At 34.8% G+C, this 14389-nt stretch overlaps 2 protein-coding genes and 1 non-coding gene across 3 annotated transcripts; all 3 read right to left on the bottom strand.

The window, feature by feature from the left end:
- TRNAN-GUU lies at positions 597-670 on the bottom strand. The gene has a single exon. It is a non-coding gene; the product is annotated as a tRNA-Asn (tRNA).
- On the bottom strand, positions 2596-3958 carry LOC109352008 (U-box domain-containing protein 1-like). The gene has a single exon (XM_019593767.1). The coding sequence runs from the start codon at positions 3831-3833 to the stop codon at positions 2862-2864; it is 972 nt and encodes a 323-aa protein (XP_019449312.1). The 5' UTR covers positions 3834-3958; the 3' UTR covers positions 2596-2861.
- LOC109352007 (aspartyl protease AED3-like) lies at positions 11499-14054 on the bottom strand. Its single transcript, XM_019593766.1, has 3 exons — positions 13546-14054; positions 12447-12918; positions 11499-11896 (listed from the first exon to the last, which is right to left on the bottom strand). The coding sequence occupies exons 1-3, from the start codon at positions 14014-14016 to the stop codon at positions 11538-11540; spliced, it is 1302 nt and encodes a 433-aa protein (XP_019449311.1). The 5' UTR covers positions 14017-14054; the 3' UTR covers positions 11499-11537.

Here is a 14389-nt window from a genome sequence, read left to right as displayed (position 1 = left end):
ACGTGGTCAAAGTCACGTGCAATATGGTCACTTTTTTATGTGGGGCTATTTTATATGGAAGGTTCGCTGCTCTTGAGATTAGAGTATGGGAACGGAGTGACGAATAGAATAATGACACGTGTTGGAACCTAATTTAAGATTGAGTTATTGGATGAGGTGGGGATAATGTGATTGGATAATGGATAGGTTTGTGAGATATTCTGTGATTGGGGAAGTAGGGGATTGTGAAGGTGATGGAAAAGGTCAACGGGGTTGTTTTTGGGGTCACTGTTGGGAATGGGGGGATTTTGTAGGGCCATATCTTCTTGTCCTTCACCTTTTACAACCCCTTCAATAGAAGGTTCTTATATAATCTCTATATTGCTTATCATTTTTTAATAACGGCAAACTTTTGATTAAGACTTTAATCTTGGTGCTTTGTGATAAAGTTGGATTTTGGTCAAAATTTGTTGGCTAGCCCACGTTAGCCTATTTAATTATTAATTTATAGAAGAAATAAATAGTATCGCATTCCTTCATTTTATAAGACTGTTTTAAAAAAGATCTTATTTATTTATCTCAAAATGTTGGGCAATATGTCATTAAAAAATAGTAAGCGCTAGAAGGAGGGCTTGAACCTCCGACCTTGTGGTTAACAGCCACACGCTCTAACCAACTGAGCTATTCCAGCTTGTTGGATAATTAACTATTTTATATTATTTAATAACATAATATAATAAATATAAACCACTACTATGCATAGTTAAATTTCTGACCCAGGATAAAGTTAAATGTTTATTCGGTAAAAGTGTAAAAATAAGCTGAATTTGTGATTCTTATTAATAATAATAATTGTTTGGTAGTAAACTGGGAAGCTACCAAGAGGAGATTTTGATGGTAGGAAATCAGAGTTGGAAAAAAACTTCCAACCATCCAAAGTTGGAGAATAAATATATTTTTTTCTTTCTGAAATGAGTTTCTTTTTAGATTTGAAGTTAGGTACCAAACATATAAATTGAAACATTTTTTTATGATAGAAAACAATTGAGGTGCCAACTTCAGGTGATATAGTTGGTGAAGAATTAACTGAGATAATAGGGTTGTGTACAATCATATTGTTGATGTAAGGATCATTGAAAGATAACTTACAATCACATTTGTAAATACTGATAGAACCACGAGACATGTCCAGACTCTGATGAGACTCCAGACCTACCTCACTTTAAACTTCAAATTTTGGTGTGACTAATAATCAGTAGAATTTAAATCTGAGGGCTATTAAAGAGTTCAACCCAGGTCCAATTCATGCAGGTTAAACAAAACAGATAAAACATATATCAATTCAAATGAATCCTGGAAATAGGGTATTGTAATGACTTATATAACTTATACAAGTTGATATTAACACCTTTCCTTTGATGAGGATCTCAAGTCTCAACTTAGAGAAATATCACCCTCAGGTCCTTGTACAAGTAGTTCATGCAGTAAGGCAGTATAATTCTCACTTTTTTTTATCGAGCAGGCCCTTCTTCTTGCAACCAATGTCCAAAAGTACATGCCAGATGCACAATTTCTATATATTTCAGCTTTAGAAGATCATAGAATCAAGGTTAGCATGTGATGGACTCACTAGTAGTCATATACAGAGCATTTAATCTTTTTAACATAATAGAATTCTGCAAGGATAAACATCAGTTTTAACAATATACAGTTCAGCAAGAAAGTTTGTTTAATAAGGTCAGTTGGAAATAGACACCCAGTATATTTAACAACAACATTTTTATGTTTTAAAAGATGTTATCTGAAGACATTTAACGATAAGCTGATATAGAAATAAACAACACTAAACCATGAATGTCTTCCAGTCAAGAAGAACATAACAGGGTTTAATATAAGGACACACAACTTAATGCAAATGATGAGAAGGACCATCAAAACCAGTGCTGTAATAATAGACTACAGACACTAGACTCCAAGCTTGAACTTTCAATGCCACAAAATTGAAGTTAGACAGCTTCATCAACAGCAAATTAATCATCGAAACAGCAACATGTTAAATCACCTTATCGCATGCAGTTAACTGGTAACAACCTTATTATAAATGTCAAGCAAGCATGAAAGTTGGATACATTACATTTACCAACTAGTTTTAGAAGGTAAGAAATGGACAGTTCTGTTTGAGTGATCCCAGCACATTATAAGCTATCTTCATTAGTTTTAAGCACTAGTTAACTATTCACTCTTTGATATAAGTGGGGATTTTACAGGTTAAGGATGTAGAGTGCTAATAGTATGCAAATGATCTTAATATGGAGGACATGTATGATATATATAACATAAGACAGAAAATTTTGCATACCCACGAATAAAAGTCTGTAACTGGAGGCACTCACAGTACTCTGGATCTGGATACTTGTAAAAAAATTTAACACCCTTTGGATGTGATGCTGCTTCTCCCAACACTTAACACTTCATACACTAACACTAGATTACACAATGGAACCAGTTGATTCACACGTTGATTTAAAGATTAACTCGGAAAAAAGGCTACCAATATAAATCCAAAGGTTGCAGATTTATCAAAAGATAAAACTAAAATGCAAATAAAATCAATGAAAAACAAAAATTAATCCACAGAAGATGAGTAAATGGGCAAAGATTCCATTTTTGTAAGAACATGGACTGTACACTACAATATAACAAGACATTGTTGATACAACACCATTACATGTACAACTAGATTTAATACCTCATCTATACATACATTATGTGTGTAATCCATTTGCACAAAAGATATTTTGATATCATAAAATGAATAGAATCACAATAAGTACAATTAGAACAAATGAACACCTAGTTTCTGAATTGATCATGAAACAAACTCACTCATTCAAAGAGTCAAACTTAGTTTCTGTACTCAACACACTGGAATTGCTAAAACCATCACTTTCATCAAACAAAATCTTCAATAATTCAGAAGCTTTGCTTCTCCCCTTACTACTGCCATGACCTGCCACATCAGAAATCCCATTCAATGCAGTTACTACATCCACCAACACCTCCCTCACATCATTAACAACACTTTCCCCGCAAAACCTCACCAAATTGAGCAACGCCGAAACCGCATTCTCCTTCGTCCTCATGCTCGCGCAGGTCGCAAGGTCGAGGAGATCCGCCAAGACCTCGATCCCGGAAACCTTCCTGAAGGCCTCCGCGCTCTCCTCGCACCCGGCGACCTGCGCAACAACCGCCGTCGCGTCCTCCACGATCCCAACCCTCCCGTCCTTAACGACAAGAGAGAAAAGCGCAGGAACGGCGCCGAGGTGGACGACGGTGGCGCGGTTGAGCGGGTAGAGCGAGATCGCAAACAACGCCTTGAGCGCGTCTTTTATCGTTCTCGGAGGACATGAATTATGGCTTCTAAGAATATCAACAAGCGCGTAGACAATCTCACGCTTCGATCCGACAACGGATCGGAAGCCTTCCACTGTGGCGAGTAGGCTGTGGATGGTAGCAGCAGAAGATTGAACGGCGGCGGCGGAAGATGTTGTACTGTGATGAGAAAGGATGTGTGCAATTCCGTCAAGGACGGAGCGCGTGGCCATCAACGGCTCCTTGACGGAGATAGAAAGATTTAGAAGAGTGGCGGCGGCGTTATCTTGAGAAAGGTGAGAAGAAGAGTAAAGGGTTTCGGCGATGTAAGGGATCGCGCCTGAATCGGAAATCATGGGTCGGGTTTCCGGGTCATGTTTGGATAACTGACGAAGCTCGGAGAGTGCGTCGGTTCGGATTCGTTCGGAAACGGAGCTTAGCTTTGAGACGAGGGTTCGAACGGTTCTGATCTTAGGGTCCATTGGATAGGGTTGAAGTTGAATGGTAGTTGGGAAAGAATATAATGAAAAACCAAACACTGGTTTTATCTTCTACTGTTCCACACGACGGAGTTATTATTTCATGGCTGATTAGTGATTAGTGATTAGTGATTATCTCCTATTGCTTGAAAAAGTTATAAGATGCTTATGTTGTCAATATATTATTCAACTCTTCAAAACTGATTTAGTAAATTATCATTTTCAATCTGTTCAATATAAGGGAACTTTTGTTTTCACTACCAAAATAAATTGTCATTTTATTATATATATAAAAGGAAAGTATAAAAGTTCTATATTGCTTTTTTATTTGTTTTTATAATATTTTAATTAGTTTGTTACTTTGTTATATACGTAATAGGATAAAAAATAAAAAGTAAGAGAAGTAAAAACAAATTAAATTAGTGATAATTCACCTTGAATAGCATCCTTGAAGCATGAATAATAAGTAGAAGTGTCACCTTAAATAGGATGTAATAAATGAATGATTATGTAAGTCTCACTTTGAATAGAATGTAATAAATGAATGATTTTATAAGTCTCACCTTAAATATAAATATAATATAACCTTAAATATAAATATAATATAATGAATACATGAGTTTATAAGTGATAAGATATATATAATCATTACCTCAAAAACTTTTAATTTTAAATGTGATATCGCCCTTAATGGTAATTCTTCCCTCTTCACTTTTGTTATAATAAATAAAATTATATTTTTTTCTATTTATCTTTTACCTCTGTACATATTTAAAAACCAATTACAAATCAAAGGTGAAGAAAAAATATGGTCAAAAAAATATTGATGATTTACTAATGCTTAGGTGTTGGAGTGACACAAAGTGAGTAATCAATTATAGTTGTTATAGTTTTGCCAGAGTTGAGAGGAATAACTATGACTATTCAGTGTGCAATATTTCTGCCATCGAGGAATAACTAGGATATGAGTTTTCATGCTTTCCCAAGTTAACTATCCTAATGGATTTCGTCAAAAACCCAATGTCAAACTTATTCTTTTCATACTATCAATTGTGTATCCTTCATTTTTTTTAGTAACTAACTAACCCATTTTAGATTTATGACGATTTCTTAATAAATGTCGCTTCTAATAATTAAATTCTTAGACTTTTTGGTTTTTCTAGCAATCTAATTGGATTCTATACTACTAGATCAATATCTTGTTGATAACTTGCAGAAGCACATCTGCTTTCCCACAAAGTGTATCACTCTATGTGCCCATGTTTGTGATTTGCTGAAAAATATATTTAAATTAAAATTTTAATAATTAATTATTTTTGTAATCAATCACAAGTATATGACACAAGAAGTGGTACACTATTTTGAGACGGCATATATCATGCGTAACTTATAAGGATGGCAACAGGCACGGATGGGCACGGGTAGTAGCTACCCGCTACCCGTTTCAAAATATGAGAGCATTACCCATACCCGCCCGTATCCGTACGGATACTCGTGTGTGGGTATTCGCATGTATTTCTATGTACCCGCTGGTAAAACGAGTACCTGCGGGTTCCTAAATTATAAATAAATTTTTAATTTTTTACTTCTATTATGTTTCAAATGAGATGAAACTTAATTATTTTTGTACCTTTTGATGGAATATTTGGCAAAAATGCTAAATTTATTGGTGTTTTTTATTTGTGTGATTTTTTGTTCTCATTTCCTTAACAAAAGGTATATATTTTCTTTGTAAAATATGTGTGTTTCTACACATGTAATAATATGTGTAGGGTGTTTCACCACCAAACTCAATAAATATGTAAATAAAGTAAAAGGAAAAAATATACATAGTGTAATGAATGTTAGAATAATATATTTTTTATTTCAATTATATAAATCATATAAATAACAGGTACCTACGGGCACGGGTACCATAATACTCGTACCCGCCCGTATACACTACGGGTATTTTTGAAAACAAGCTTATAATACTCGCGGGTACCCATTTGTGACTCGTATTCGTGCCTGTATAGGTTTTACTCACAGCTACCCACACGTATGAATTTTTTGTCATCCCTAGTAACTTACATGGTTTTAGTAAAAGGCTTTTCATGATTACATATTTAATAAATTATTTGTTAAAATAAAAATACCCGTTTATGAAATTAAAAAAGCCTAAACGTTTTCTGCCCCATCTGTTAGTCTTTTCATTCTTATGCTTCTTTAATTTTGATTTTAACGGGTGACTCAAATATTGATTACATCCATATGTTTTTTTGTAAGTCAAAAATTATTTTATAATTACTATATTTAATTTCTTGGAAAAATTGGCAAATTTTTTTATCTTTTATATAACATATAGCTTACAAATTATTTTTTTCCCATTTTATCTATTCTCTTTCAAGATTTCACATTTCCAAACTTTTACTGAAATAATTTCTTAATACTTAAAATGTAATTGAACGAAACACAATTCTTTTCTGAATACTTCTCATTAATTAATTCTTGAATTTATTATACGTACATCATGGTTAACAAAATACAAGGTGGAGTCTATTCTTCACCCATAACAACGACTAAAAATACATATAAAAATAAAATAATGACAGGGGCATTGGCATTACAAAAGTATCCTACATAAGTTCCCTATCAAAAGAAAGAAATGAGCGAGTTTCTAGATCGGTGGTGCACTAGAAACTTCACTCGGGTCTTCCTCGATCTCCGAGTCTGAAGAGATCTCTATAACCTCCACTAAATCCTCTGTGCAAATTAGCTCTACACAGTCATCATCCTCATCCTCGACCACCTCATCTACTACCCAATCCATCGAAGGGTCCGGGTGTACCACCTAGGCCCCGATGAAGTAGTCATGCCTCCTCATTCCGTCCCTCTTGTCGTTGAGTTAGTAGATGAGAAACTGGGTTGGGGTCAGGTCCTAACAACCTCCAATCTGTCTCGTGCCTCGGCTGGTGCGGATAGACCAGTAGGTACGGACTTTCGCTATAGTAGGGTGAACGATACTTCTCGAACTGCATAATGTTTCGGGAGATGCAACACAAAGCCATCACATACGAGATCCAATTCCAAGTCGCATGGACTAGTGTAGGTTATTTGTTTCCTTCAACGCTCCATGCCCTCTCCTGGGACATGATAAAGCGGTAGCCCCTGATCATCGCCAATCTTTCCATCTAAACATGGATGTATACGAGTACACTAGAAGGAAACAGAGGGAGTAAAACATCTAATGAAAAACTTATCATTGACGTCGTGGAATTACACAAAATATCACCCCAAGACAAAGAACAAGTGCAGATATATCATATGATCATACACACATGTATTAATGATGAATGAAGTATAAAATTTATGATTTTAGAATCAATATCGATAAATATCATGTATGCATGTTATGCATATGTCCACCATCCTTACACCATTATCCTCCCAATAACTATTCAGAAATAACTGAGAGTACAGGTCTCATAACAAGCCGATTTGATCGCACCAAAACTTATTCCTCACAAGGATATATATATATATGATCAATATGTTCCAATGGAACTGTCCATTTCAGGACGGTGTCGTAACAAACACTTTCTTGGCATCCCTCTCATCGATCCTGATTGCAAAGAGGGGTTGTCAGAGATCGTCTAGTTTGTGATGTGAGCACTATCCGATCCAACAGTATACCTCATCCAGGAATATATGGGACTCGTCTCACCTAGACTCTCCCTCAAGACTTTGCTGACGAATCACCTTCATCGCCGTCCCTCTCAACATCTTGGGCTAGTTCACTTCCCGTAAATTTCCTCTCCACTACTTCATTATTCACAATGAATATGACACTAATCAAAATTAGCAAATTAAATCTTTTAGTCCATCTTTTAGAACGATTTGCCCATTCTAAGACATCTCCCATCGGGAATGCTTCTAGTGGGACCCGATCTTAACATTTAAACCACAAAGAATAAACCTAACTACCACTAGAACCACACTGAATCATCCTGAAGGCTCTCAAGCCAAGCCTCTTACGGTCAGACGATCTCGCTGCATGGACATGTAATACTTCTCAGCACCACTACGAACCATCGTTGAATCACCATGTACGACTCTCAAGCCAAGACTCTTACGGTCAGACAATCTCGTTGCGTGGGCATAATATAAAACTTGCGGGCCTCGTACTTAATCAAACAATTTTTTACATACATCACTTTAGATATGACAACTCTTCTTTGTATCATTTCCAAGAATTTGATATAATTATTCATCTTTACAACATTACTTATTGAAATACCATTATCTCCAATAAAGGTGTCTTAGGTTTTCTTGAATAGGATTGGAAGTGAATGAATTCTTGATGGCAAAAATGTGATTAGACTCTTGCACATGTGAGAGTTATCATTCACACGACTTAATAAATTTTGTCTGTATGGAGTCCTCTCGCTCAAGCGAGAGCTGTCTTGCTCAAGCGAGGGAATCACCATTTTTATAATGCACGTGTGGCTCAAGCGAGAGTTGTCTTGCTTAAGCAAGAAAACAACCAGTTTTCTTTGTGCATATTTCAGCTAACGCGAGAGCTGTCTCGCCCAAGCGAGAAATACTTATTTTCTATGGACACTTCTCGCTCAGGCGAGAAAAGCCTAAAACTTAGTGAATTTTTTTTTCTCAATGAAAAGTTTTCTCATTTATAACACGTTTTTAATCCTTGAATTTAACAATTATATCATACATATAATTCTTAGAACAGATATTCGAGCAACATAATTCATACCTAAACATAACCTAACATAATTCGGCATAAGACAACTCATAACTTGTGAGGGAGTTTGGGGGTCCTGAAGTATATTCGGACATCACTGTGTCACGATGTTTTCTCCATCACCTGAGTGTATCGTGGAGATTGTTTCCTCAATTCCAGGTGAGCTTAATTCGTCGGGTCTCTTCTCGAACTCTTCATCACGCCAAAATCAAAATAACGATAATTTGATCACTTTGATAATTATTATTCTTACGAAATAACATTTTACGCGAAAATAAAACTTCTGATCTAAAATGAACTTAATCGCATTCATCCATCCTATTCAAGGTTATGTATTTCTTGAATTTGACATTTATCATTGAAAGTCTTACAACACAATGACATTTTCTAAAGTAAAGTTTTAACAAAACTTATAACAGAATTATGTCATAATCTGTGGATATACACCAGGTTAGTTCCTAGGAAAGAGAGGTGGGTCGTAAAAACACACTTAAATACCAAGTCTTTCTTCAGACAGAACTTTTCTAGACATGTATTTGCGCTTCATTGCATTTTTCCAGTAATGATAACTATTCATAAAACTTATCTTTTTAAGTAAAACATTTTTATTAAGACTAACATTTTTAAGTAAGATTATTAAGCTAGACTTAACATTTTAAAGTAAGCCAACTTAAACAAAATCAATACTTTTAAGTCATATTACCACTTTAAAGTAAGCTAACTTAACCAAAATCAACAACACTTTTAAATCATTTTTCTATCTAAGACTTCAAAACACTTTAGGTTTATAAAGTCAAGATTTTTTATGTCAATCTCCTCATTTAAAGTATGCTACTAAAGAAAACACAACTAATTTCATGATCATCTCAACACCTCCAAATTTTAGGATAATCTTAAGGATTAATAGGTGTTGATTTCATAGTCGTGAACTATAAATCATAAGTTAACATTTTTACTAATTTACTATCCAAAACTTCATAACACTTTAAGTTTATGAAGTCAAGACTTTAATAAATCATCTTTTCTCCCAAATCATTACTTTAACATGGAAATCAAACAATAACATATCCTAAACAACCTCTTACACATAATATCTTTTAATAATGAAATTTTTTCAACAAAAACTCATAAATTTTTTGAACTTTCAAGCATAGACATAAAATTTTCTTAAACACAATAAAAGTTCATTTGATATTCAAACCATCACTTTTAAACACATTCAAATACTAACAATATTTTCCAATATTTCTAAAGCAAATAAACTCATCTAACCTCGTCCAAAGTAATAGTTTTTTCATCTGAGAATAAGAAGGAAATTTTAAGTTTTACATAAGTCAAAAACTAAACAAAGGTTCATATGATTTTATTATCGTCCCTTTTAGTCATGACTTCCAAAATATTTAAAGAAAACAAACATAAACTCAACTCCATGAATAACATACTAAGAGATCATGATTTTCTCATGGTGTATATGGAGAAAAATGGAGAAGAGAAAAAGAGAAAGAACACCTTACCTTAATAAGAGGCAATCTAGCTTTAGGCTAGCTTAGGTGATGTGTCTAATGGTGGTGGAATGAAGAGATTGGTGCGTGATTTAGGGGATTATGGAAGCTCTGACTTTGCTTGTTTGACAAGTCATTGACCCATGATATGATTAATACTCCAACTTGATTGATGCAATATCATTTCACAATTGAAGTCGTGCCCGAGTATTACCGGATAACTTCGTCCGGAAATATACGATCTACCGATTTAGGTTTTTTGCCCGAAACGTTGAAACTTGAATTTCGAAGTGAAAAATACCTAGATATGAGTTATGGACAAACTTGGTGTCTATTTTGATTAGAAATAATATTTCGAAGCCAACAGCGAAATTAGAATTCGATTCCGAGTTACGGAACTCAAAAACTGGGCGAAAAATTTATAAACCGACCCGAAATCGTTTAGGAAACTTTTATTCTCCAAAAATCTTGAAAAAATAGGGCAATCATGAATATTGTAATATAAGACTAAAACTCAACTGAGGTTTACCCTAAAATATTACTAATTAGTTTATATAATTAGTTTATTAACAACTAATTATTTAATTAAACGTGTTCGGAAAAACACGGTCTTACATGTTTTACTCTAGAAAGTCAATTTGTTCATGTTTCTCATTGTATGAAAAATGACTCTAGCATTTAGATCTGAGTTTAGCCTAGTTACGGATGATTTTTTTAATTACTTTTGTGCTTGGTTCCATTTCTAATTTGGGTGTTTTTGTACTTAGTTAAGCATTCACCAATTTATGGGAACAATCTCTAAAACCAGTAATAGGATTAGGCCCCGAAGCAATGGTGAGAAAATTCAGAGAGAATTACATATGTTTTATTAACATAAAATTGGTCACTACTATATTTTAGGTTTTAGGTATTTAAATAACAGAAGCATACATTTTAAGTATACGATATACTTTTAAGGATTAAACCGAATGAATACATTTTTAGTAATTTATGTCTAATTTCTACATTTCGCATATTAAAATAGTGAGTAACTACATCTTAAGAGATGAATATGACTATAAATATATATATATATATATAAATCAGTATAGAGCCAAAGAGTTTAATAAAACAGAGTAGGGTATTTTGTTATGTATTAGGAATGGAGTAACTTGTGAACTCGCACGACAATGAAAACTCTATTCAATTCAATCAATTTTTATTAACGAAATAAGATAGAGCTAGAGATGTATAACTCATGATACATCATTCCAAAGCTATAAATATAACTCGCAACTTGAAAGAAAATATATTTCCTTACACATAGTAGCTAACTTATCTTCTAGAATTCTACGATATAGTTAGCAATGCCAAAACCCAATTGATAGCAATGTATCAAATGTACCCGAATAACTTGTAATGCTAAGATGACAAGATTAATTATTGTAGCCATAAGTCACCAAAACTCTAATCTAAAACCATTTATTAGGTGCAAACTTCACGAGCAACGCCAAGTCTTGAGTTGGGCACGTCGAAGAGGACACGGTGGTTTTGTTGTTGCATGTTGGCTATCACATTAAGGACGGAGTTCACGTTATCCGGTGCCGCCGCCAGGGCCAAGCATGTGGTGCTTCCGACAGTGCTGTGTATGAGAATGTTGTCTTGTGGTAGTGTTACGTTCAAGCCTGAGAACATTAATGTTATTGTTGGTGCAACTATTGGGACCGTGTAGCATGTGTCAAATCCTCCTAGGCTTGTCACGGTCACCTTCCGGCCAACTCGTCGACGGAACTCGTTTCGGACGGCAATGTAAGCCGGTTGAACTAGCCGGGTGAAAACCGTACCTAGAAGTATTTAGCAAAGTTAAACATTAATGAAATTATTAGTGGTAACACAATTACATGAGTATATGATCACCATGTTATGTAGAGGAATAGTTATGTAACTTTCTTGAGTTGTATCTTCCATGGACAACCCAGTATAAGTTCCAAATTTATTTGATCATTTAAAAATAATTTTAATTAAAAATAAATTAAAATGTAAGATATTGAAACTTTTTTAAATAGTACTTCAGAGAATCCAGATTCAATTTTCTTAATAAGAAAATCAATTACATGAGTACATGAAATGTTATCAGTATATCAAATATCTATTTTTGAATTTTGAAGGAAAATAAAGAGAAAGATAATACTTAAAAGTCATGAAATATATTGTGAGATGACTTTAAAATCTTAAATTGTTCTTAATTCTCATTCAAAACACAACTCATAAAGGTATCCTAACTAATTTGAAAAGTATTTATATTTTTACATGAGTCAATGTGAGACTCTATTTTCATGAATGGTAGAAATATATATTAGTCCTATGTAAAAATAAATAAAAGTAAAACATTACCAGAATCGAAGATGGTGCCGGCACCGGTGGTTGGGTTCAAAGCCAATGCTGCCGGAGGGATATCAACAATTTTCCGGCCAACCTTAATAGCAACCAAGTTGACATAGTAGAGTGATGATCTTCTAGGATTTTTTAGAAGAGGAGTAAACCTGAGCTTATTGGGCTGAACAGGCCCAAGTCTCAGAGACCCAGTGAAGTTTAGGGTTTTGAAGCTGGGCAAGCAGTAAGAGAATGTGGATTGGTAGAGATTTTGTGTCTGGGCCAAAAGTGACAATGGGCCTCGGCCCAAGCCCAATAGACCCTGTGCTGGTACTGAGCTCCCTGTGGTCTGTTGAATGCACCCAAAGGTGTAGCCTGGAATTGGGTCAGTGGCTAGGGTCAGTCTGTCTTGGACCAGGTTAGCCGCCACGGTGGAGCTGCCGTAGGTGAGGTTGAAACTGCACGCGCTTCCACTGCAAGTGGGGTTGGGTACCTGAAATTATTCACGTGATTAGAACAACTTTTAGAACCGTTGTTTCTCACCGTTATAGAGAGAGAATTGAGTCTCGTGAACCTTGTTGATTGATGAGGGTAGAGTCACCGACAGAGTGAAGCTTTTGAGTTTTTTTGGACAGGTTATGGGACTGTCATGCCCACGCGCAATGAAAAAATGATTGGCGCGTGGAAACTAGGCTTCCCCATTTTAGTGGAATGATGAAGGTGAGAGTAGCCTTAATGGTGGTCGTACGTAGTAGTAGGACATGTGGTAGTTGTGTTAGCAACAGAGATTCCTTTGGGTAACAGAAATGCTTATAGATCTTGCTTTGGTAATACAAACATTCACACTTGTACTATGAAATAAAATTAAATAAAAAGATTCGCAGTTCTACAAACTAATCATTAATATATACTTGTGTATTATAATGAAAAAGCTAAAGATATTCTACCTAACATTATTGTTATTATTTAACAACATTCAACGTTACGAGTATTTCTGTAAGGAACATATTCTTTGAGCAACTAGCATAAACACTATACATTAATGCGAGTATACATATGCAAATGTTCAGTGGAGTGTGAAAAATGTGAAAATAAGAAATTGTTCTTTCTTAATTGATACCTGTTTACACTGAGGAGCACCACAGCCAAGATTTCTGAAAGTGATGGACTTAGCAGGAGCAAATGGTGTGATTGGTGAGCAACCAACACAACCAGTACATGGAACCCAAGCAGCATCATTACTAGTATCCATAGCCAAGAGCAAGGTCTGAGATGGTGTACCAAACCTAGCCCTTACTATGTATGTTGGGTTCTGTATGATTTGTCTACCTGAGGCAATTGGAACAACTGATCTTCCAGCCACCAAGCTTGAAAGGTATTGCATCCTTAACTGGTCCTTGGCTTGTAGCTGAAGGACACTCTCTTCCCATGATAATGCCTTTGTTGGCTTGAATGGGGAACATGGGCTGAACACATGGAACACTTGGAGGGTTGACCCATGGTCTTGGGTATCACAGTTAGGGTTATTGTACCCTTGGACTAGAGAGAAGAGGAGAAACAAAGGAGTGGTGAGTAAAAGTGGGATTTTCATGGCTCTTTCAAGGTTGAAACTATGCTGCCTTGAGACATTAGGACTAGTACTATATATAGCAAAATAGTAGTCCTATGTAAATCTTGCATTTTTTCTTATTTTAATATCAAGCTTTGAGGGTTATATTTGACATGTTCTTTTTATTTTTATCTCAAATATTTTTTTATTTCTTTTTACTCACACATTTTAGGCGTTATAAAATTCATTGATGTCACTATTTCAAAATGCATAAGTGTTTTAACTTTTCATGTACAATTATAATTGTGGCTACAATACTTAGTTTTGGAAGGCTATATAATAATATTGTAATGCATTTGCATTTTCCCACTATTATAATAAAAATAACTACGAGTATACCCATCTTAAAACATGT

This window comes from Lupinus angustifolius, chromosome LG07 (assembly GCF_001865875.1).
Source record: "Lupinus angustifolius cultivar Tanjil chromosome LG07, LupAngTanjil_v1.0, whole genome shotgun sequence".
Taxonomy (NCBI): Eukaryota; Viridiplantae; Streptophyta; class Magnoliopsida; order Fabales; family Fabaceae; genus Lupinus; species Lupinus angustifolius.
Note: the sequence above shows the minus strand (reverse complement) of the source record. Positions and strands in the feature narration are given on the sequence as shown.